Source organism: Hemiscyllium ocellatum, chromosome 17 (genome assembly GCF_020745735.1).
Source record: "Hemiscyllium ocellatum isolate sHemOce1 chromosome 17, sHemOce1.pat.X.cur, whole genome shotgun sequence".
Taxonomy (NCBI): domain Eukaryota; kingdom Metazoa; phylum Chordata; class Chondrichthyes; order Orectolobiformes; family Hemiscylliidae; genus Hemiscyllium; species Hemiscyllium ocellatum.
The window spans coordinates 4,062,590-4,088,239 of NC_083417.1; the positions used below are offsets into that span (position 1 = coordinate 4,062,590).

At 46.1% G+C, this 25,650-nt stretch overlaps 1 protein-coding gene and 1 non-coding gene across 3 annotated transcripts in view; both read right to left on the reverse strand.

The window, feature by feature from the left end:
* LOC132823626 (carboxylesterase 5A-like) overlaps nucleotides 1–22,118 on the reverse strand; it is a 47,558-nt gene extending 25,440 nt beyond the window's left edge. For both annotated transcript variants that reach the window (XM_060837561.1, XM_060837559.1), the window contains exons 1-3: nucleotides 20,743–22,118; nucleotides 8,548–8,752; nucleotides 1,825–1,942 (exon numbers count right to left, since the gene is read on the reverse strand). In XM_060837561.1, coding sequence (XP_060693544.1) covers nucleotides 1,825–1,942; nucleotides 8,548–8,752; nucleotides 20,743–20,830 — 411 coding nt within the window. In that variant the 5' untranslated portion in view covers nucleotides 20,831–22,118. The remainder of the gene's footprint in view (nucleotides 1–1,824; nucleotides 1,943–8,547; nucleotides 8,753–20,742) is intronic.
* Nucleotides 11,753–11,878, reverse strand: LOC132824091 (U8 small nucleolar RNA). The gene has a single exon (XR_009645637.1). It is a non-coding gene; the product is annotated as a U8 small nucleolar RNA (small nucleolar RNA).
* Nucleotides 22,119–25,650: the final 3,532 nt, after the last annotated feature.

The following is a 25,650-nucleotide window of genomic DNA, read 5'->3' on the forward strand; positions in this document are numbered from 1 at the left end:
GTCACTTCTACCCAAAAAGAGATTCCAATGATTGAAAAAGGTGAATCCTTCTCCCATACACCAGCTCCTCAGCCATGCATTCATCTGCTCTATCTTCCTATTCCTGCCCTCATTAGTTCATAGCACTGGGAGTAATCTAGATATTACTACTCTTGAGGACCTCCTTTTTAAATTCCTGCCTAACTTTCTGTAATCTCCCTTCAGAATCTCAACCTTTTCCCTTCCTATGTCATTGGTTCCAATGTGGACAATGACCTCCTGCTGGTCCCTCTCCCGCTTTGAGAACATTCTGCACCCTCTCTAAGACACCCTTGATCCTGGCACCAGGGAGGCAAAGCACCACTCTGATTTTTTGCTGCTGGTCACAGGAATGTCTATCTATGCCTCTGACTAGAGAGTCCCCGAACACAATCGATCGCTTGGAATCCAATGTATCCCTCATTGCATTAGAGCCTTGGCTGTTCGTGCTACATTCCCTTGAGAATCCATCACTCCCATACTTGTTTGAAATGGAGATAGCCACGGAAGACTGCTGCACTACCTGCCTAGCTTTCCTGGAGTTAATCCATCTGAGATACTGTATCTGTGGCTTTCCCCCTTTCCTATAACTGCCACCCATCACACCTCCATGTTCTTGTAAATTCATCATTGCTTCTAATCACGCCAACCGATCCATTCAATCTGACAGGATTTGCAACAATGACATTTGTTGCAGATCAGCAATATTATTGCTGCCCTCTGGAGCAGTTGGGACTTGAACCAGGTCTCCTGGTCCAAAGGTAGGAATGCTACCACAACACCACAAGAGTCCTATGTGGATTAGAATGGATGAGAACAGGTGGTTTATTGTACTGGGCTGGCACAGACATGACACACTGAATGGCCTCTTCCTGTGCTGTAATGTTTTGAAGGCTCTATGTTCACACTTTCCTTCCTCCCCCTCCGCAGCTCCTCACTCACTCATCCCATTCCTGACTGAACATTCCTATCGGATCTGTTCTGTCCCTCCAGGCAGCACCTTCCAGATTACAACAACTCGCCAAATGGTGGAAAGTACCTCCTCCCATCTCCCAACAAAAGCCTGTGTGCCAGGGGGCTGGTCAGAAATATTTTGTCTGCAAAGGTTAGGAACCCTGTTGATGTGAACAGCCAATCACACTGAGGTTTCCCTCTCTCTCCGGAGTCAGGAAGCTCTTCAGCCTTTTGTTTCCTCACTATCCCCAGGTCATTCCCACTCAGTCAGAAGTCACATGACAGGTGGCATGGTGGCTCAGTGGTTAGCACTGCTGCCTCACAGCGCCAGAGATCCAGGTTTGATTCCAGCCTCGGGCGACTGTCTGTGTGGAGTTTGCACATTCTCCCCGTGTCTGCGTGGGTTTCCTCCGGGTGCTCCGGTTTCCTCCCACAATCCAAAAATATGCAGGTCAGGTGAATTGGCCATGCTAAATTGCCCACAGTGTTAGGTGAATTAGTCTGTGGGAAATATGTCTGGGTGGTTACTTTTCGGAGAGTCAGTGTGGACTTGTTGGGCCAAATGGCCTGTTTCCACATTCTAGGGAATCTAATCTAATCGATACCAGTTTATAGTCCAACAGGTTTATTTGAAATCACAAGTTTTCGGAGCATCACTAACCCTAACCCTATCTCATCGCTCTGAAGGCTTATAATTTCAATTGAATCTGTTGGACTGTAGCCTGGTGTCATGTGACTTCTGACCTTGTCCACCCCAGTCCAACACTGGCACCTCCACCCTATTCCCACTCAGCAAAGCCAGAGGGATTTAAATGAATCCTACTGCTCCTGCTCCACAAATGATTGACTTACAGGTAGAGAGCTGTTCTGCTGTGAAGGATGGACTGGACTGTAGACACTGAGATACAGGCAGTCCTCACTGGCAGGCACTGGGAAGAGCTCCAAACGCTTCCTGACTTTCTGCAGACACCTGGCAGTGTGAATGAGCAGGAAACATTTTTGTTATTATTCCTGAGAAAAATCACTGACCTGAATCACTAACCATGTTTCTTTCTCCCGCACTGATATATTTTCACCTGAGATGATTTGAAAATGTCTCTTGAGTTTGCTCTCTGGCTCTACCTGGTCAGTCTGTCCCTGACTCTGTCCATTACTTGGAATTACAGATAATTCACAGCACAGTCCCAGAGCTGTCATAAAACCAGAAAAAACTTTGGATGCTATACTTCAGAAACAAAAACAGAAATTATTGGAAAAAACTCAACGGGTCCTGCATCATCTGGAGTTCTCCCTGTGTCTGTGTGGGTTTCCTCTGGGTGCTCTAGTTTCCTCCCCCTGTCCAAAGATGTGCAAGTTAGGGTGGATTGGCCATGCTATAGTGTCCAGGTGGAGTTAGGGGATGGGGAATGCAAGGAAAGGGTAGGTGGATAAAACTGGGTGGGATGCTCTTCGGAGGGCTGGTGTGGATTTTTAGGACTGAATGGTCCTATCCACTCTGTAGGGATTCTATGGAGCATCTGTGAAGAGAAATCAGTGTTGACATTTTGGATCCAGTGACCCTTCCCCAGAATGTCAGTCTGATGCCTCTGTGCTGCTTCCACACAAACTGATTCACCTCTTGGCTCATGTGCTTCAAGGTGTTTTTTATCTCTTTCAACAGACCAGCTTTTCCTGAAGGGATTCCCAGCTGCTGGGGCCGGGGAGGAAGCCTCAGAAAGGGGGTTAGCAACACAAGGGGGTTAGCACCGTGCTGGGGGAGGGTGGAGTGAGGTTGATCTATGAGCATTCAGTGGGGGTTTTAAAGCCAGCCCCCACCCGGATATAACCACAAGGTTTCGGGAAATCGAGCTGACCGTGAGTCATGGTTTAAACATCAGAACTACGTTGAGATTCTGCACTCAGTCACCATCGTGTCTGGTGCTGATGTTGTCAGGTTTATTTTGTAATCGAGAGCCTTGGGCTAATACTCTGGGAATGTGGGTTAAAATCTCACCTTGGCAAATGGTGGCGTTTGATTTAATTTAAAAATAAATCAGGAATGAAAAGCTGGCCTTCCTCGGAAATAAATCTGGCCCAGCCAAATAATACAGCCATTCTGTAACTGAGTACTAATTGTTTGGAACTATGTATGTTCCCTCTAATTCTGCCATGGGAATCTCTGAAGACCATCCAGTAGCAGTGGCTGGAGAATCCAGGAAGTGAAGCTGTCAGAGCAGGGATTAGTGCGAGCAGAGGGACACGCTGACCATAGAGTCATACAGCAGTGAAACAGACCCTTCAGCTCACCCAGTCCAAGCCGAATATCATCTCAAACATCATCAGCTCACCAGGAGAATCTGGAATAAGGTGGGTGAACTTGCAGCATGGGTTGGTACCTGGAACTTCGATGTTGTGGCCATTTTGGAGACATGGATAGAGCAGGGACAGGAATGGTTGTTGCAAGTTCCAGGATTTAGATGTTTCAGTAAGAATAGAGAAGATGGTAAAAGAGGGGGAGGTGTGGCATTGTTGGTCAACGACAGTATTACAGTTGCAGAAAGAATGTTTGGGGACTCGTCAACTGAGGTAGTGTGGGCTGAGGTTAGAAACAGGAAGGAGCGGTCACCTTGTTGGGAGTTTTCTATAGGCCTCCGAATAGTTCCAGAGATGTAGAGGAAAGGATAGCAAAGATGATTCTCGACAGGAGTGAGAGAGACAGGGTAGTTGTCATGGGGGACTTCAACTTTCCAAATAGTGACTGGGAACACTATAGTACGAGTTCTATAGATGGGTCAGTTTTTGTCCAGTGTGTGCAGGAGGGCTTCCTGACACAGTATGTAGACAGGCCTACAAGGGGCGAAGCCACATTGGATTTGGTACTGGGTAATGAGCAGGGCCAGGTGTTAGATTTGAAAGTAGGTGAGCACTTTGGTGATAGCGATCACAATTCTGTTACGTTTACTTTAGTGATAGAAAGGGATAGGTGTATACCACTGGGCAAGAGTTACAGCTGGGGGAAAGGCAATTACGATGCAATTAGGCAAGATTTAGGAAGCATAGACGGGGAAGGAAACTGCAGGGGATAGGCACATTAGAAATGTGGAGCTTATTCAAGGAAAAGCTCCTAAGTGTCCTAGATAAATATGTACCTGTCAGACAGGGAGGAAGCTGTAGAGTGCGGGAGCCGTGGTTTACAAAGTGGAATCTCTGGTCAGGTGGAAGAAGAAGGTTTATGTTAGGATGAGATGTGAAGGCTCAGTTAGGGTGCTTGAGGGTTACAAGGTAGCCAGGAAAGACCTATAGAGAGAGCTCAGAAGAGCCAGGAGGAAACATGAGAAGTTGCTGGCGAATAGGATCAGGGTAAACCCTAAGGCTTTCTATAGGTATTTAAGGAAGAAAGGAATGACAAGAGTAAGATTAGGGCCAATCAAGGATAGTAGTCGGAAATTGTGTGTGGAGTCATAGGAGATAGGGGAAGCACTAAATGAATAGTTTTCAACAGTATTCACTCGATAAAATGACAGTGTTGTCGAGGAGATTACTGAGATACAGGCTACTAGACTAGGTGTGATTGAGGTTCACAAGGAGGAGGTATTAGAAATCCTGCAGAATGTGAAAATAGATAAGTCCCCTGGGCCAGATGGGATCTATCCTAGGATCCTCTGGGAAGCAAGGGAAGAGATTGATGAGCCTTTGGCATTGATCTTCAAATCACCATTGTCTACAGGAATAGTGCCTGAAGACTGGAGGATAGCAAATGTGGTTCCCTTGTTCAAAAAGGGGAGTAGAGACAATCCTGGTAATTATAGACCAGTGAGTCTCACTTCAGTTGTTGATAAAGTGTTTGAAAAGGTTTTAAGAGATAGGATTTATAATCATCTAGAAAAGAATAATTTGATTAGGGATAGTCAGCACAGTTTTGTGAAGGGTAGGTCGTGCCTCACAAACCTTATTGCGTTCTTTAAGACGGTGAACAAAGAGGTAGATGAGAGTAAACAGGTTGATGTGGTGAATATGAATTTCAGCAAGGCATTCAATAAGGTTCCCCACAGTAGGCTATTGTACAAAATGCGGAGGAATGGGATTGTGGGAGATATAGCAGTTTGGATCAGTAATTGGCTTGCTGAAAGAAGACAGAGGGTGGTGGTTGATGGGAAATGTTCATCCTGGAGTCCAGTTACCAGTGGTGTACCGCAAGGGTCGGTGTTGGGTCCACTGCTGTTCGTCATTTTTATAAACAACCTGGATGAGGGCGTAGAAGGGTGGGTTAGTAAATTTGCAGATGACACTAAGATGGGTGGAGTTGTGGATAGTGATGAAGGATGTTGTAGGTTACAGAGAGACACAGATAAGCTGTAGAGCTGGGCTGAGAGGTGGCAAATGGAGTTTAATGCGGACAAGGTGATTCACTTTGGTCGGAGTAACCGGAATGCAAAGTACTGGGCTAATGGTAAGATTCTTGGTAGTGTAGATGAGCAGAGAGATCTCGGTGTCCAGATACACAGATTTTTGAAAGTTGCCACCCAGGTTGACAGGGTTGTTAAGAAGGCATACAGTGTTTTAGCTTTTATTAATAGACGGATCGAGTTCTGGAACCATGAGATTATGCTACAGCTGTACAAAACTCTGGTGCGGCTGCACTTGGAGTGTTGTGTACAGGATCAGTGGTGCCTGATCCTGTACAGAGGGGACATGTGGTTCAGGGGAAAGTGCCAGGAGGGTGGGTCGTAGGGGGGCGTGGATCTGACCAGGTAGTCACGGAGGGAACGGTCTTTGCGGAAGGCGGAAAGGGATGGGGAGGGAAATATATCCCTGGTGGTGGGGTCTTTTTGGAGGTGGCGGAAATGTCGGCGGATGATTTGGTTTATGCGAAGGTTTGTAGGGTGGAAGGTGTGCACCAGGGGCGTTCTGTCCTTGTTACAGTTGGAGGGGTGTGGTCTGAGGTGCGTTGGAGTGCATCTTTAATCACGTGGAAGGGAAATTGCGGTCTCTAAAGAAGGAGGCCATCTGAGCCCACCTCCCATCCTGGCACTTTCCCCTGCCACTGCAGGAACTGTAAAACCTGTGCTCACACCTCCTCCCTCACCTCTATCCAAAGCCCCTAAAGGAGCCTTCCACATCCATCAAAGTTTTACCTGCACATCCACTAATATCATTTATTGTATCCGTTGCTCCTGATGCGGTCTCCTCTACATTGGGGAGACTGGGCGCCTCCTGGCAGAGCGCTTTAGGGAACATCTCCGAGACACCCGCACCAATCAAACACACCACCCCGTGGCCCAACATTTCAACTCCCCCTCCCACTCTGCCGAGGACATGGAGGTCCTGGGCCTCCTTCACCACCGTTCCCTCACCACCAGACACCTGGAGGAAGAACGCCTCATCTTCCGCCTCGGAACACTTAAACCCCAGGGCATCAATGTGGACTTCAACAGCTTCCTCATTTCCCCTTCCCCCACCTCATCCTAGTTTCAAACTTCCAGCTCAGCACTGTCCCCATGACTTGTCCGGACTTGTCCTACCTGCCTAGCTTCTTTTCCACCTATCCACTCCACCCTCTCCTCCCTGACCTATCACCTTCATCCCCTCCCCCACTCACCCATTGTATTCTATGCTACTCTCTCCCCACCCCCACCCTCCTCTCGCTTATCTCTCCAAGCTTCAGGCTCTCTGCCTTTATTCCTGATGAAAGGCTTTTGCCCGAAACGTCAATCTCACTGCTCGTTGGATGCTGCCTGAACTGCTGTGCTCTTCCAGCACCACTGATCCAGAATCTGGTTTCCAGCATCTGCAGTCATTGTTTTTATCCCGTTTTGTGTACAGTTCTGGTCACCGCATTATAAGAAGGATGTGGAAGCTTGGAAAGGGTGCAGAGGAGATTTATTAGGATGTTGCCTGGTGAGGAGGGAAGGTCTTACGAGGAAAGGCTGAGGGCCTTGAGGCTGTTCTCATTGGAGAGAAGAAGGTTGAGAGGTGACTTAATAGAGACATATAAGATAATCAGGCGGTTAGATAGGGTGGACAGGGAGAGCCTTTTTCCAAGTATGGGGACGGCGAGCACGAGGGGGTATAGCTTTACATTGAGGGGTGATAGATATAGGACAGATGTCAGGGGTAGTTTCTTTACTCAGAGAGTAGTAAGGGTATGGAATGCTTTGCCTGCAACGGTAGTAGATTCGTCAACTTTAAGTACATTTAAGTCGTCATTGGACAGGCATATGGATGTACATAGAATAGTGTAGGTTAGATGGGCTTCAGATTGGTATGACAGGTCGGCGCGACATCGAGGGTGAAGGGCCTGTACTGTGCTGTAATGTTCTATGTTCAAACTAAACCATTCCCACTTGCCTGCACTTGGTCCATATCCCTCCAAATATTTCCTATTCATGTACTTCTCCAAATGTCTTTTAAACTTTGTAACTCTACCCACGTCCACCACTTCCTCTGGCAGTTCATTCTACACACCAATCACTATCTCTGTAAAAAAATGGCCCTCATGTCTGCTTTAAATTTTTCTCCTCTCATCTTAAAATATACCCCCTAGTCTTGAAATCTCCCACCCTAGGGGAAAAGCACCTATCATTTACATTATCTATACCCCTCATGATTTTACAAACCTCTGTAATGTCACCCCTCAACCTCCTACACTTGTGAAAAAAGATGTTTCTCCAGCATCCAGCATCTCCCAACAACTCAAACCCTCTATTCCCAGCAGTATATTGGTTACCAGCTTAATAATATCCTTCCTGGAACAGGGTGATCAGATCACTCCAAGAGGATACTGGATAGGAGCTACCTCATTGCTCTGAATGACAGACAGACCAGACTGGATCAGGATTTCCATCCCTCAATGAACCAGCTGTGTTTTTATAAAAATAGAAACTAGAAGCAGGATCAGGCCATTTGGCCCCTCAGGCCTGGTGTACCATTTAATCTGATGATGGTTGATCCTCTATCACAGTGTGACATTTCCCCCTCCCTCCTTGAAGCCTTTAATATCTGACAACTTATCGTGCTCTCCCTTGATGAGGCCGGCATGGCCTTTTGAGGTGGAGGACTCCACAGACTCTGGGTGAAGAAATTATTCTTAATTTCCATCCGGAATGGTGTACCTCATATCCTGAGACTGTGCCCCCTGATTCTAGACTCTCCATCCAGTGAAAACACCCTCCCCATGTGTGGTCTTTCCTGCCCTGTTAGAATTTTATACATTTTAATCCAATCCCCTTCCGTCCTCCTAAACTCCAGTGAATACGGGCCCAGTCAAGCCACTCTCTCCTCCGCCTGCCATCCCTGGTATCAGCCGAGTGAACCTCCTCTGCACACCCTCTTTTCGAATTACATCTTTTCTTAGGTCAGGAGGTGAAAGTTACACTGAATGATGCAGGCGTGGTCTGACTAAGACTCACCCTCACTGAAGTGTGACACACATCCTAAACCATGGAAGACACTATACAGACAGAAAGATTCGCCCTTTGCTCTTCACCCCCTAAATGTTTCTCTTTCAAATGAAGAACTCAGTTCAGTGTGTGAAATGTTTGAGTGTGATGATGTAAGTTGGTGCTGTACATTTGAAGAATGAGGGATGATTCCTACATTGGTGGGTGGCTTGTAACATTGCGGATTCCTGTCCATGGCTCCGGTTTCTTGGGAGGAGCAAACCTCAGGGCCCCCACGGGAGGTGCTGCGAATGGGATTCCGAGGTACCCAAAGACTGCCCTGGGAATCCCTTCGACCTCCTGCTGTTCTCCCCGAATGAGGCCACCCTCGATTCTGACCACAGGCTGGAGGTGATCGGTTTCTGCAAGAAAGTAACCGTTAGCTGATGCTGAACTAGCTCGCAACTCGAAATCCTCTCGCACATCACAATCACGCTCCATGGCTCTCTCACATGCCTTCATTCTCCCACTCTCTCCAGCCTTACATCACAACAGCTTTGCACTTGTGTGGTGTCTGCAACATGGCAAATGCTAAATGCTTTCAAAACATAAAGTAAAATCCACACTTGTGTCTCCCGTCCCTCAGGATTACGATGCAAGAAATCAGACTCCCGAAAAAGAACCCCGATTTGTGTAGCACGAGACGAGGGCACTGATTGGTTGGGCCTTTGTTGCCATGCAGATATAACAGTTGATTGTCAATCTTATCTCACAAACCAGGCGGGTAGACCCTGATTAGTCAAAGTATTGCCAGGGGTAAGCTGCAGTAATTGGCTGCTTCTATATTTTAGTGTTGGTCTGACTCCAGTATGTAGGCCATTTACTCCAAAAGCTGGTGGCTATATCAAAGCCACATGCTGATGACCACTGGCAGTGGGCAGTGTGCCAAGCATGCTCAGCCAGTTCATGTTCACAAGCCTCAGAACACCATATCCAACATTAGATATGATGGTACTGTTGTACAGTATTTATTAAATAATCCAGACTGTGCTGATTATCAGTCAGGCTCACAGTGTTATGTATTTGCGTGTGTTGCATGCTACATGTATTGACACCCAAGGCCCTGTTTTAAACAGGAGAGAGGAATTTGTATAGACATAGAGACAGCCAATTGCTGCGGCATTCCCATGGCAACATCCTGAGCAATCAGAGTCAACCCATCTGTTCTGGGAATTACGATTGGCAGTTAACTGCATCTCCAGCCCAGCCTATCAGCACTCTCCTCTCATGCTGTCTAAGCTGGTGTTCCTCTCTCAACTCTGTTTCCTGTGCGTGAGAGATGAGCAGTATATGATGAAAAGCTGCGGTTTTGTGTGTTGGGTAGTTTCGGCAATGTTTCAGCCCTGTATGACCAAGCGACTCTTTATAACAAAATATCCCAATGCTCTTCATGGGGTCATCTGCAAATGGGAACGTCACCAACCATTTCATGATCAATTTCAATTCTGATCTTTTCTTTAAATGCACATATTAATACAAAGCATAGTAATGCTGCTCACTGAGGCAAAGGGTATGGCAGAGGTTAGAAATAAATATTTTGCTTCTGTCTTTACCAAATTTGAAGATGGTGACAGTGGCTCAGTTGAAAATGTGGGTGTTGAGCAACTGAGCAGCGCAGTGGTAGATAAACAGGAGGTGCTAAAAAGCTGGCACACTCCAGCTAGAGAAGTCACCAGGTCTGAATGGGATACGGCCGAGATTACTGAGAGAAGGAAGGGAGAAAACTGTGGAGCTTGTTGACAGAACCTTTCCAGACTGCTCTGAAATCAGGATTAGTCCCGGTGGACTGGAGGATTGCAAATATGACACCGTTGTTTAAGAAAGGGACAAAGGATAAACTCAGAAGACTACAGACCTGTCAGCTTAGCATCAATTGTGGGAAACTGATGGAGGCCATAATACAGGATAAGTTAAAATACACTTAGAGAGCTTTGTCAAGGGCAGGTCATGTCTGACAAATGTAACTGAGTTCTTTGACGAGGTGACACAGGCAGTGGATGAGGGTGGTGCTGGGGATGTTGTATATTTGGACTTTCAGAAAGCATTTAATACAGTGCCACGTGGCAGCTTGGTTAGCAAATGAGAAATGTTTGGGATTGATGGATCTTTGGCAGCATGGATTAGAAATTGGCTAAAAGATTGGAAACAGAGGGGAGGTATAGATGGGCATTTCTCAGATTGGAGAGGAGTTCAACGTGGTATTCCCCTGAAGTTGGTTTGGGGACTGTTACTTTTTCTGATTTAAATAAATGATTTGGAGATGGGTACTGAAGGCAAAATCTCCAAATTTGCAGATGATATGAAGCCAGGGAGAAGAGTGACTTATGAGAATGATGCTGAGCGATTTCAAAGAGACATTGATATGTTGGCCAAATGGGCAGACACCTGGAAGATGAATTCCAATGCAGAGAAATGTGAGGGAATGCATCTGGTAGGAGCAGCACAGAGACAGTCCAGGCCTCAATGGGATAACTCTGAGGGGAGGACAGGAGCAGAGGGACCTTGGGGTTCACTTACATGATTCCCTGAAGGTGACCAGGCAAGCTGAAACAGTTATTAATAGGTTTTATAGGATCCTCGGGTTTATAAATAGAGGCTTAGAGTATAAAATCAAGGAAGTGATGCTGAACCTCTACAAATCATTGGTCAGATACATTTGGAGTAATGTGTTAGTTCTGGGCACCTTATTTAAGGAAGGTTGTTAAAACCCTGGAGACAGTTCAAAGGAGATTGACCTGAATGATAACACAAATGAGGGATTTTAGATCCAAGGAAAGGAGAGAGAGATTGGGCTTATTCTCCTTGGAGCAGAGAAGATTATGAGGTGACCTCATTAAATTGTTCAAAAAGATGAAGAACTTTGACAAGGTAAAGAGGATATTTTATTTGCATGAGTTGGTGTATCAGTAACTAGGGCTCAAATTTCAAGAGTGCAAACATGAGAGCTCAGAGTTAGGTGAGGAGAAGCTTCTTTACCCTCAGGGTTGTTAGGATTTCAAACGTGTTGCCTGTGAGAGTGGGGGGGGGGGGGGGGGCAGATTCTGTCAGAGGTTTCAAAAGAGAGCTGGATGGATATTTAAAAGTTTTTAATTTAGAAGGCTATGGAGATGGGGCTGGAGAGTGGGACGAGCTGGGTAGTTCTTTCAGAAGCTGGCACTGAATTGATGGGTCAAATGGCCTCCTTCTATCCTGTAAACTTCTATTCTAAAATACAATTTTTTAAAGCTATGCCTTTTAAATTACTCCATCACAGGATGTGGGCATCACAGGCTGGCAGCATTTATTGCCTGTCCCTTTATTTAAATGTTCCATACTTCGAGTGACTCCATTCATACAACAATCTGAGATATCGTCAGTAAAAAATCAGAATGGCACCTGAGGGGTTGTTGGCTCTGCAGGGATTGGAGCGAGGATTAATCATGGCTCATACTCTCCATCATCATTTTCTGCAACTTCATAAAGAGTAACAGGATGCTCCTTACTGAAGGTGGGGGTGAGCTGCCTCCTTGACCCGCTGCAGTCCATGTGCTGTGGGTTCACCCACATGCCTTTAGGGAGTGCATTCCAGGATTCTGACCCAGTGACACTGAAGGAATGGCAACATATTTCCAAGTCATGATGGTAAGTGACTTGGAGGGAACTTGCAGGGGCTGGTGTTCCCATATATCTGCTGCCCTTGCCCTTCGAGATGGAAGTAGCCATGGGTTTGGAAGGTGCTGTCTGAGGATCTTTGGTGAATTTCTGCAGTGCATCTTGTAGATAGTACACACTGCTGTTACTGAGGCATTGGTGGTGGAGGGAGTGGATGTGGATAGGGTCACAACCAAGTGGGCTGTTTTGTTTTGGGTTATGTTGAGTTTCTCAAATACTGTTGGAGAAACGTGAAAAGTGTTTAAATGGTGGGTCCAGTTCAGTTTCTGGTCGATGATCTCAGCATGTTGATAGTGAGGGATTCAGTGATAGTAATGCCATTGAATGTCAAGGGGGTAATGGTTAGATTCTCCTTTGGTGGGGAGGGTAACTGAGAGACGCTTGCAATGCGTAAACGTTATTTGTCAGTTATCAGGCCAAGGCAGTATGTTTTCTGAAGTGCAACAAGTTACAAAATAGACGCACACCACTTCGGTATCTGAGGGGTTGTAATCATCAATGAACATCCCCACTTCTGACCTTGTGCTGGAGGGAAGTTATTGTAGTCAAAGTTTGTGCGAAGATTTGTAGCTCGGGTGCTTGTTGTAGTGGTTCTGTTCGCCGAGCTGGAAGTTTTAGTTGCAAACGTTTCGTCCCCTGGCTAGGAGACATCATCAGTGCTGTGGAGCCTCCTGCGAAGCGCTTCTTTGATGTTTCTTCCGGTATTTATAGTGGTATAGCTGAAACTGACACCCGGAAGCGGCAAGGACATACCACTATAAATACCGGAAGAAACATCAAAGAAGCGCTTCGCAGGAGGCTCCACAGCACTGATGATGTCTCCTAGCCAGGGGACGAAACGTTTGCAACTAAAACTTCCAGCTCGGCGAACAGAACCACTAGTTATTGTAGTGTTGGGCTCAAAAATGATATCTTCAAACCTGACCATTAAGGGTTAATTGGACAAGACAATGAGCAATTGAAGCAAAGTGGAAAAATACATGAAAATAGACCTGGTGGAAAACAGCAGCTCCTTGTGGTGAAAGGTAACTGCATATCCTTGATTGTTTGTAGGAATCTAGTTTTTGATGGAGTTAACACGAAGCAGCTTGGAGATGTTTCCAACTTGTTTTCCACACAATTGAGTTAGCGAGTTTTGAGAAGATTTGTAGCTCAGGTTGAGGTTCTGGATATAGGTTTGCTCACTGGGCTGGAAGGTTCATTTTCAGATGTTTCGTCACCACACTAGGTGACATCATCAGTGAGCCACGGATGAAGCACTGGTGGCATGGCCCGCTTTCTATTTGTGTTTAGGTTTTCTTGGGTTTGGTGATGTCATTTCCAGTTCTGTTTCTCAGGGGGTGGTAAATGTGAACCAACTCAAACTCTATCAACAAACACATTGACTTGGATCCCATTTACCACCCCCTGAGAAACAGAACAGGAAATGACATCACCAACCCAAGGAAACCTCAACATATAAATAGAAAGCGGGCCATCTCACCAGTGCTTCACCCAGAGGCTCACTGAAGATGTTACCTAGTACGGTGACGAAATGTCTGAAAATGAATCTTCCAGCTCAGTGAGCAAACTTACATCCAGAACACAGTGGAGTGTCTGGAAAAGGGACTGAGATGGAGAGACAGCACATAATCAGAACAGAATTAATATCAGGGATCTCCCCACCGGACTGGGATTTCCCCACCAGACTGTGGTTTAAGGACCAGGGTCGTGGAAATTGAGATCGAGCTCCAAAGGCCAGCCATGCCCAGAGGCTGGTGAAACCCATCTGTGAGATGTGCCAGGAGTATTTAAATTAATAAGTTCACTTGTTAGGTTGCATCTACTTACATTAGAAAAAGCTCATAAATCTGCTTTATATCAAAGTGCACGTCTTCTTGTAATCATTTTGATCAGATTTTTTAGAACCCACCCATTAAGTACTATCAGCCTCACAATACAGTCACTGAGGAAGCAGCTGAAGATGGCTGAGCCTGGGACGATGCTCGGAGAAATTCTTGTGGGAGAGAAACATGAGTGGAACATGATTTGTCATTTAGTCCGTCTCTGCAAACTGTAGGAGTGGGGGTTGGGAACCAGACCATGCCATGTCAACATACCAAGTCCCAGGTTGATAATTCTTGATTTAAATCTCTTTGAATCTGCAGGCTAACAGAATACTAGGAGCCAAGTGTGGATTGGGAGATAGGCACTGTGCCCTGGATTCTGTTTGGGACCTTTGTTCTGAAACCCCAGGAGTGAGCTGGTTTTGAAACAAGTGCAAACTTTGCAAACTGAATGGAGAGCAAGATAAACACAGAGCGAGTTAGTTATTTACAGCAAAGGTCATCATTAATGCTGGGCAGACAGTCAGAGATCTCCCTCCAATTGACATGGCTGTGGGATAGGAATCACCTGGGTTGGCCAATTTTGAAAGGGGCCACTCTGGAAAGATTGTCTGTGTTATTTGAGGTGTCATTAAAGTTCCTTCGCATTGGAGAGAGAGAGATGCTTGTTGCTCTTTGACAGGTGTGGTATCACACTAGACTGGAAGGATTCAGAATGCTCAATGGAGATGTGCTGGCAGCACAGTGGTGTACAGGCAGGAGGGAGTTGCCCTGGGAGACAACAATATTGACTCCAGACATCATAAAGGCTCATGGCTTCAGGTTAAACATGGCAAGGAATCCTCCTGCTGATGACCAAGTACTGCCTTTGCTGATGAATCAGTACTCCTCCATGTTGAATAATTCAATGATGTTACCATCACTGAATCCCCCACTGTCAACGTCCTGGGCGTTACCATTGATCAGAAACTCAACTGGACACACCACATAAACACAGTGGCTTCAAGAGCAGGTCAGAGGTTAAAAATACTGGGCGTGTAACTCACCTCCTGACTCCCCAAAGCCTGTCCACCATCTACAAGGCACAAGTCAGGAGTGTGATGGAATACTCCCCACTTGCCTGGATGGGGGCAGCTCCAACAACACTCAAGAAGCTCAACACCATCCAGGACAAAGCAGCCCATATGATTGGCACCACATCCACAAATACTCACTCCCTCCAACACTGATGCTCAGTAGCAGCAGTGTGTACCATCTACAAGATGCACTGCAGAAATTCACCAAAGATCTTCAGACAGCACCTTCCAAACACATGACCACTTCCATCTAGAAGGACAAGGGCAGCAGATTCATGGGCACACCACCTCCTTCACATTCCCCTCCAAGTCACTCACCATCCTGACTTGGAAATATATTGGCTGTTCTTTCAGTGTCTCTGGGTCAAAAGTCTGTACTTCCCTCCCTAAGAGCATTGTGGGTCTACTCACAGCACATGGACTGCAATGGTTCAAGAAGGCAGCTCACCCCCATCTTCTCAAGGGGCAACTAAGGATGGGCAATAAATACTGGCCCAGTTCAGCAACACCCACATCCCACAAAACGAGGGATACACTGAGGGTGGAAAGGGCACAAGATGTCCTCTGGGTGAGGGATTTCACTGTCCCAGCACCAAGCATGGCTAAGCAGCAGCATTACTGATCGAACTGGCAGGATCCTAAAGGCCATAGCTGCTAGACTGGGTCTGAGGCGAAGGAAGACTGGGTGAAGGAACCAAGAGGAAAATACATACTTGACCTTATCCGTACCAATCTGCTGGCTGCAGATACATCTGTCCTTGACAGTATCGGTAAGAGTGATCACTGTACAATCCTTATGAAGACAAAGTCCCACCTTCACCTTCAGAATACCCTCCATCGTGTTGTATGGCACCATCACCGTGCTAAATGGGACAGACTTCAAGCGGATCAAGCAGCTCAAGACTGGGCGTCATGGAGCGCTGTGGGTCACCAACAGCAGCAGAATTGCACTCCAGCATAATCTCATGGCCTGGCATATCCCCCACTCAACCATTACCATCAAGACAGGGGACCAACCCTGGTTCAATGGAGAGTGCAGGGGGGTATGCCAGGAGCAGCACCATGTTTATGTGAAAATGAATTTCCAGTTTGTGGGCTCCAGCCGCCTCCCTTTTACCATGGACAGGCAATCCTTTCACACGTCCATCCTCTCATCAGGGTGATCCTCGGGGCTCTCTGCTTCTTCCTGGAGAAAAGGCTTGAATCGTTCCCTTCCAGCACCACCCTCCTCCCACTGGCCAAGTCCGCATTCTCAACAACTTCTCCTTTAACTCCTCTCACTCGGTTTAGTTCAAAGATGCTGCTGTGGGCACCCGCATGGGCCCCAGTTCTGTCTCTTCACAGGGAACGTGAAACATTGCTTAATCCAGGACCCTTCCCACAACTCTTTCTCTAGCACAGCTTTCCTCTCTCATCCAGAATGAGAAATGTTTATCAATTTTGCTTTCAATTTCCGCTCTGCTCTCACCTTCGCCAGGTCCATCTCTAACTCCTCCCTCCCTTCCTCAACATTACTGTTTCCCTTTCTAGGGATAAACTAGTCACTGATAGCCACTACAAACCCACTGACTCCCACAGCTACCTGGGCTATACGTCCTCACACTTCTTCCTCACCTGAGGATTCCCCAACATCGTTGTCAACAGGGCCCTCTGCTGTGTCTGACCATCTCCTGCTCTTCCACCCTCTCCCTCTCCCACAACAGTGATAGGGTTCCCCTTGTTCTTACCTACCATCTCACCAGTATCCACATCCAGAAGACCACTAGCCGCCGTTTCTGCCACCTCCAACTGAATGCCACACATTTTCCCCTCTTCTCCCCTGTCAGACTTGCACATGGACCATTCCTTCCGGGACACCTTGGCCCAGTCTTCCTTTACTTCCATCACTTTCCCCTGCAACCGCCAAAGGTGTAACATGTGCCCATTTCCCTCCTCCTTCCTCAGTATCCAAGGGCCCAGGTCAAGCAGTGCTTTACCTGCACGTCCCACAAACTGGTCCACTGCATTCGCTGCTCACAATGTGGTTTCCTCTACACTGGGGAAACAAAGTGTAGAGTGCTTCACAGAGCATCTACATTCTGCCCACAAAAAACACCCTGAGCTTCCAGTTGCCTGCCACTTTAACACCCCACCCTGTTCTGTGGGCAACATCTCTGTCTCAGGTTTGCTGCAGTGCTCCAGTGAAGCTCAGCACAGGCTGGAAGAACAGCACCTCGTTTACCATTTGGGAACTCTGCAGCTTTCTGCAATTTTCAGGCCTGAGGCACCATGCCCCATGTCCTTACCCCAACCCCCACCCACCAGGCCTTGTTACCACATGGTCTGCTAATACATACAGCCCACTGTTAGTCCCCACTAGCAGCTCCCAGGCTGATCATTGTCCACTGCTTCATCTGTTCAGCTGTTCTTCTCTCTCTTTCAGGCCTATCTCCAGCTATCATTTACTCCTTAACTCCCCCCTGTCTCCTGCACAAAAAAAAACTTTTTCTCAGCTACCATCAGTCCTGAGGAAGGGTCACTGGACCCAAAACGTTAACTCTGATTTCTCTCCACAGATGCTGCCAGACCTGCTGAGCTTTTCCAGTAATTTCTGTTCCTGTGTTTGATTTCCAGCATTCGCAGTTCTTTTTGATTTTATACCTGAAGATGAGTGTCAACCTGCTACCAAACAGGACTACTTGTGTACCAAACGCCATAAACAGCAAGTGATAGAGCGAAGTGATTCCACAACCAACGGATCAGATCTAACCTCTGCAGTCCTTCCACATCTGGTCATGAATGGCGATGGACAATTAACCTACTCACCGGAGTAGGAGGCTCCACAAATATCCCCATCCTCAATGAGAGAGGAGCCCAGCACAGCAGGGCAAAGAGAAGGCCGATGGATTTGCAGTAATCATCAGCCAGGAGTGCCGCGTGGATGATCCATCCTGGGCTCCTCCAGTGGTCCCCAGCAGCTCAGATGCCAGTCTTCAGCCAATTCGATTCACTCCACGTGATGTCAAAAAAACAGCTGGAGACAGTGGATACTGCAAAGGTGGTGGGCCCTGACAACATTCCGGCAATAGTACTGAAGACTTGTGCTCCCGAACATTCCACTCCCCTAACCAAGCTGTTGCAGTACAGTATCCAGCTGACAATGTGGAAAATCAGAGTCAAGAGTGTGATGCTGGAAAAGCACAGCAGGTCAGGCAGCATCCAAGGAACAGGAGACTAGACGTTTTGAACAGAAGCTCTTCGTCAGGAGACCTTCTGAAGAACAGCTTATGCTTGAAACATCAATTCTCCTGCCCCTCGGATGCTGCCTGACCGGCTGTGCTTTTCCAGCACCACACTCTTCAACTCTGATCTCCAGCATCTGCAATCCTCATTTTCTCCTAATGTGGAAAATTGCCCAGGTATGTCACGCACACAAAAAGCAGGACAAATCTGACACAGCCAATTACCACACCGTCAGTCTACTCTCCATCATCAGTAAAGTGATGGAAGGTGTCATCAACACTGCTATCAAGCAGCACCTGCTCAGCAATAACCTGCTCAGTGATACACAGGACCACTCAGCTCCTGACCTCATTACAACATTAGTTCAAACATGGACAAAGGAGCTGAATTCCAGAGGGGAGGGGAGAGGGACAGCCCTTGACATCAAGGCTGCATTCAACCAAGTGTGGCATCAGGGAACCCTCAGAAAACTAGAATCCATAGGAATCAGGGGACAAGCTCTCCGCTGGTTGGAGTCATACCTCACACATAGGAAGATGGCTGTGGTTTTTGGAGGTCAGTCATCTCAGCTCCAGGACATCTCTCAGGAGTTCCTCAGGGTAGTGCCCTAGACCCAACCATCTTCAGCAGCTTCATCAATGACCTTCCCTCTATCGGTAGTGGGGATGTTCACCAATGACTGCACAATGGTCAGGACCATTCGTGACTCCTCAGATACTGAAGCAGTCCCCCAGTCCAGATGTGTGTCTACCTTGTTATAGACTAAGCCAGACCACTCAAAACGTTCTTAAGCAGACAGCCCAGACCATAACTTTGGAATTGGTTTCCTTAAGTGTACAGTGAAAATTACCCAGAGTGAGGTAGCTAGGTTGACTACAAGGTTTTAAAACAAACAAGAATTTACTCACAAAATTACACAATGATATACAAAGAACAGGATAAAGAACCCAGACAGAACTCAAGTCTATCCAAATTGGACTTAATTATGCTGTTCCGAACATACACACAACTGTCCCAATGAGCAAACCTCTTCACAATAGTAAAAAATGAAACAAATGCTTACATGTTGAAGTTAGAATGGCAGAAGGAGAGAGTCTAGCAGCCTACTTCCACACAGCCCACTGCTGAAACTCCTTCACCAGTTCTGGATTGAACTGCTCAGCTTTCAGATTTGACCCATCCCCTTCTATTATACACGTCATATTTAAAACATGACCACTTTGGCCTGAAGTCTCATCTGTTTACATATAATCAAAAGGCCTCTCAAAATCCTTTCCATCTCTGCACCAAACCAGACTGATCGGAGCCCGGCCTGGTTTATTACCCCTCTGACAAAAAATCAAGGACAGAGTCTCCTTGAGCCAAGGACAGCTTTAGAAAAGAAAGATCGAGCTGTGTGACACTTCTCAAAATCCTTTTTTATCCCTGTACCAAACTAGTCTGATGGAGCCTGACCTGTTTATGACCGTTCTGAAGAAAACCAAGGACGCAGTATCCTTGAGAAAAGGACCAGCTTTGTGACAACCTACAGCAGGATCAAGACAGTCCCATGAATGAATTTAAATAGTTTCAAATGTGAAACAATTCAGACATTATAGACACAAATGTATGTCCCACAAACTGTGGAGTTCCCAAGTTGCAACTCTCTTTTTGAAAATGCTGCTTGAACTCTCCTGATCTGTTGTCCAAATATCTCCTTTTGTAATTTGATGTTCAGTTTTTGTTTCTTGTTCACGTGAAGCAGCTTACAATGGTTTACTATGTTAAAGCTGCTGTGACAATGCAAATTGTTGTTCAATTGCTTCCTCCATCAAGTTGCCTTTTGAACAAGGGAGATAATACCCACCCTCTGTCTCATTCCACTGAGACGTTAGGAAGCACTTTTTTACACAAAGAATGGGAGAGGTTTGCAGTTTGTCAACTGCTTTTCCCAAAACCATAAGAAACGGCAGAGAGGGGTGAACACAGCCCAGTCCATCAGACAAACCAACCTTCTTCCCCACTGTTTTCAGACTGATGAATGGACCTCTCATATTAGAGTAGATCTTTTGCTGCAGCTTCTCTGTAGCTGTAACACTCTGTATTCAGTTCTATTATCTTCATGTACTTATGTGAGGTATGATTTGCCTGGTTGGTAACAAGAATAATACTTTTCACTGAACATCTCTATAACTCTATCTTGATACGTGACAATAATAAATCAAATCAAATCAATGCAGGTATCTTTAATCACACTGTTCAGAAACACGTCAGGCACAGGTGAGGGACTTAAATCTTATCTTCTGGTCCATGGGGTAACAGTACCACTGTTCCAGAAGGTGCTTCAGAGGTTCAAACTCAAGATCTCCTGCTTACAAAACACACTAAAACCACTGCCCCCGTTGGCAGTGCAACATCGGAAGTTCTGAATCCCCTCACCCACATCCAGCAGGCAACCAGCCCTTAGACTGGCACCTACCAACTTGTATTTACCATCTAACTCTTGGGCAGAAAGCCAAGCAGAGACAGTGTGGGATGTGACAGGTCACGGAAAGTCTGACAGACATGGAAATTCTTGCAATGTGTTCTTGCTCTCACCTTTCCAACACTTGACTGTAACTGAGGACTTCTTCCACAAAGTAGCCAAGCATACAGTGAGCAGGACTAAGAACCAGCGCCAGGCCATTTCTCCGTTCAGTGTGTGATACAGGAATGTCGCTCAGGGCCTAGCACAGACTCCTGGAGATCCACCTTCACTATGAACAAACTGACTGGATCTGCTCGCTGTTTAATGAATGACCAATATGATTACTGACCCTGAATGATTTCAAACAATGGCCTCTTCATCAGACACACTCCCACAGCAGGAATGTTGTTTCTGTCACTGACTTCTCAAAACCTTAACTCTTACACTGCCTGAAGCAGCAGCACGACACAGAAAAAAGCTTTCAACACTGTCCCCATCAAACGCTCCCAGGACAGAGACAGCACAGGGTAGATATAGAGTAAAACTCCCTCTACACTGTCTCCTATCAAACACTACCAGGACAGGGACAGCACGTTGTTAGATACAGAGTAAAGCTCTTTCTACCTTCAACAAATGAATATGGTCTTTTGACTAAATTTACTATTTAATCTCCCACTCCCATAGTCCACTTCTCTGATGACATTATGATCTCTATCCCACTGCAAAGATAATGAAACAAAGTTTGAGGAATATTCCACCACCTCATTAGCCAGGGGGCCATCGCGACCTTCAGTGGGACCTCCATTCCTGCCCAAACCAGGGTGGTTGGTTAGGGTGGGGCTGTATTCATTGCTTGATGGGAGTTACATTCTAGTTTCTTGTTCTTGTGCTTTGGAATGGACTTATATCAGGGAACCTTTGAGATTACCCCTTCCCCATTCCACAATCCAACCCACAGAGCGATGCAATTGTCTATCGGCACACATCAACAGTTCTCAACAACGAAACACGTCAGGAAGGGGTCCCATCTTTGAAATAACTCCCCAGAGGCTGGTATCCCATCACCAAGTCCCCCTTTATTTACCCATGGAGAGTGTCTGACGCAGACCCAGCTTCCTCAGAGCCAGCTCTCAGAGTGAACAGAACCTCTGACCCTCCTGTTTATTTTTTACACTTGCTTATTTTTGACACCAGTAATTTGTCTCTCAGTCTTGAATATACTCAGTGGGAGAGCATTCACAACTCCCTGAGTAGATAATCCCAATGATCCACAAGTTTCTGGACTATGTAATTCCAAAGATTCATGAAATAACTCCCCAGAGGTCGGTATCCTGTCACCAAGTCCCCCTTTATTTACACATGAAGAGTCTTTGACACAGACCCAGCTCCTGCAGAGTCAGCTCTCAGAGTGAGCAGAATCTCTGACCCTCCTGTTTACATCCGTCAGCCAGGGCTCCCTTATTGGACGAGGTTAAAAACCCAATTAGCGTACTCATACGAGGGCCACCTGACTAACCCCCTTGTTAGGAGAAAGTGAGGACTGCAGATGCTGGAGATCAGAGTTGACAGTGTGTGCTGCTGGAGAAGCACAGTAGGTCAGGCAGCATCCGAGGAGCAGGAGAGTCAACGTTTCGGGCATAACCCCGTCATCAGGACTAACCCTCTTGTTACAATCACTACAGCTTTTGAACTCAAGGTTACACAAGCCAAGTTGGACTGCCCTGGTGTCATAATTTAACCCTTTAAAATCCATTAGACACAATGCTGTTGTGAGATCAAAGTGATCTGGTATAGAATTAATCAACTAATGAGGCAACAAGACCACAAACAATCAGTTCCAAACCTATAAAACTGTGAAGAGATGATTTGATAGTTGGACATTTAGCTGTTAACTGGGACTGAATCACCTGGACCACAAGGATTGGAGCCCTGGGATTCAGGAACAACACAGCGCCCACATACCAATCTGCCCATGAGCTACAGTCAAGTCTCATACTCAGCCTGGGTGTCTATCCCAGACTGTGATGGATTGATCAAAATGGGCAGATGCTATAGGAAGCATTCCCCCCTCAGAAAATCCCAAATCCAATCCCCCATCCACATGGTGATCACAAAACACGACACTTCCACTGCAGGAATGAAGAAGTACCATGCTGTCAGAGGTGCTGCCTTTCAGGTGAGTCAGTCACTGAAGCTGCTTCTACTTTCTTGGGTGGGCACAGAAGATCCATGGTCATGATGTGGAAGGGATCCAGATCAGTTACCCTGTGTGTCCTGGACCAGTACTTACCTTTCATCACAGTTACCCAGTCACCATTGCGTCAGTGTATGCTAGACCTTGCTGTGTACAAAATGGCTGCTGCATCACAGGAAGTTACATTTAAACACATTTCACCAGCTTGTTCAGTCATCCCAAAAGGTGATACAGAAATGCAGACTTTCCTTTGTTTTAGACAGAAACCTTTGTATAAAGTCAAGGTTCTGCAGGAGTTCATGCTAAACGTCATGTGGTGAGCCATCTCAGCTTGCATCGAGGTAATCAAGCGTTGTGTGAGGACCCAATAGGAGCAGACATTCTGTACAGCTCCCAGGAGTCCTTAGTAATAAACTATGCTTAAGATGCCTCTTCTGTTTAGATAGATCCTTACACTCAGCAAAGAGAAAGAGGAAGAAAATGATATTTTAATTTAAATTTGATAAGGTTACTTTGAAATTCTAAGTTTCAATTACAGTGCCCCTGAGAAACGTCAACTTACCCAGTTTAATTTGTCTGGTTGGTTAATAAAATAGTGCCAAAAGAGAATTGGTAGCAGTGAACTGTCCAAACTAGAAGGTAGTGTTTGAAAATATAAAATCAACTTATTTGAGGATTAAACGATGTTAGTGATGGTTATAATTTTCTGGCACAGAGTAATGTCCATATACAAAGCAAACCACTCAGTGGTGACAGCATCGATGAGGTGTCAGCCTGACCCACAACATTTTATTCTGAGGGCTTATGTTCAAACAATGCTCCTTTCATTAGGATGCAGGATTAAATCCATTTCTCAATTCATTTCTTAAGCCTCTCACTTTCAACTGAAACTCCTTCAGATTGTGTGTCAGCTGCAAAGCCTGGCTTGGCTTTCAAACACAACTTTCAAATTTTGCTTCTTGCTTTCATTTCAAACAACCCTTTATACTCCCACTTCATGGCACTGGACATCCAACTGACAGGCAAGATGCTGCTCAACAAATCTCTCCAAGTTATTGTGTGAGGTTGGCTTCAGAAACAAGAAAGTTAAACAAGCAGGGGCTGAACCCAAGTGCTGTGTGTTCATGATCAGTGAAGCACACGATTCATGAACACTGGAACCTGAGCTGCTCAGGAACTGCATCCGTGCAAGTTCAGAGATGGGGAGGACTCCAGGGCACTTTTTAAAAATAGGTTCAGGCTGGATTATGATACCATAGTTCTTTCCTTAAAGGGCAGGAGTGGACAATCCAACAGGGGATATAATGGCCGAGTGGTATTATTGCTGGACTGTTAATTTTGAGACTCAGATAATGTTCTGGGGACCATGACAGATGGTGGAATTTGAATTCAATAAAATTTAGGAATTAGGAATCTAATGATGACAATGAATCCATTGTTGATTTTTAGAAAAAAAAACCTCATCTGGTTCACTAATGTCCTTGAGGGAAACTTCCACCCTTACCTGGTCTGGCCTACATGTGACTCCAGACCCACAGCAATGTGGTTGACTGTTAACTGCCCCCTGGGTAATTAGGGATGGACAATAAATGCTGGGCCCAGTGACACCCTCATCCTGTGAATGAATAACCAAAATAAAAGTATTGGATTCCTTTTACTGAGATCCATCTTTTCATATCCAAATCTCCTTTCTGAGGAACATGCCTCATACATGTGGCTTCAGAACTTGGCAGGCACTATGTTGCAATCAAAGAATTTTGATTGGGGTGCAGCTGTTTTGAATTTGGTGTCGATTGCCTTTTGTCCAATCATCTCACCTTTAAGGTGGAAAGTCATGTTGCAACTGTACAGGACATCAGTTAGGCCACTTTTGGAGTATTGCATGTAATCCTGTTCTCCTTCCTATCGTGAGGAGCTGGGACCACTGTTGTTTGTGATATACAGAAATGACTTGGTAGAAGCTATAGGTGGTCTGATTAGCAAGTTTGTAGATGACACTAAGATTGGTGGAGTAGCAGACAGTGAAGGGGACTGTCACAGAATACAGCAAAATATAGAGAGATTGGAGAGTTGGGCAGAGAAATGGCAGATGGAGTTCAATCCAGGCAAATTTGAGGTGATACATTTTGGAAGATCCAATTCAACAGCAAACTATGCAGTCAATGGAAAAGACTTGGAGAAAAATAATGTACAGAAAGATTTGAGTGTTCAGGTCCATTATACCCTGAAGGTAGCAATGCAGGTCAATAGAGTGGTCAAGAAGGCATACTGCATGCTTTCCTTCATCGGACGGGGTATTGAGTACAAGAGTTGGCAGGTCATGTTATAGTTGTATTGGACTTTGGTTCGGCCACATTTGGAATACTGCATGCAGTTCTGGTCACCATATTACCAAAAGGATGTGGATGCTTTGGAGAGGGTAGAGAGGAGGTTCGCCAGGATGTTGCCTGGTATGGAGGGTGCCAGCTATGAAGAGAGATTGAGCAGATTAGGATTATTTTCATGAGAAAGATGGAGGTTGAGGGAGGACCTGAATGAGGTCTGCAGAATCATGACAGGTATAGACAGGGTGGTGAGCAAGAAGCTTTTTCCCAGAGTGGGGGACTCAATTACTAGGGATCACGAGTGCAAGGTGAGAGGGGAAAGGTTTAGGGAGATATGTGTGGCAGATTCTTTACACAGAGGGTGGTGAGTGCTGGAACACGCTGCTAGCAGAGGTGGTAGGGGCAGGATCGATAGCCTCATTTATGATGTATCCAGATACACGAATGGGCAAAAAGCAAAGGGCTACAGATCCTTAGATAATAGGCGACAGATTTAGATAGAGGATCTGGATCGGCACAGG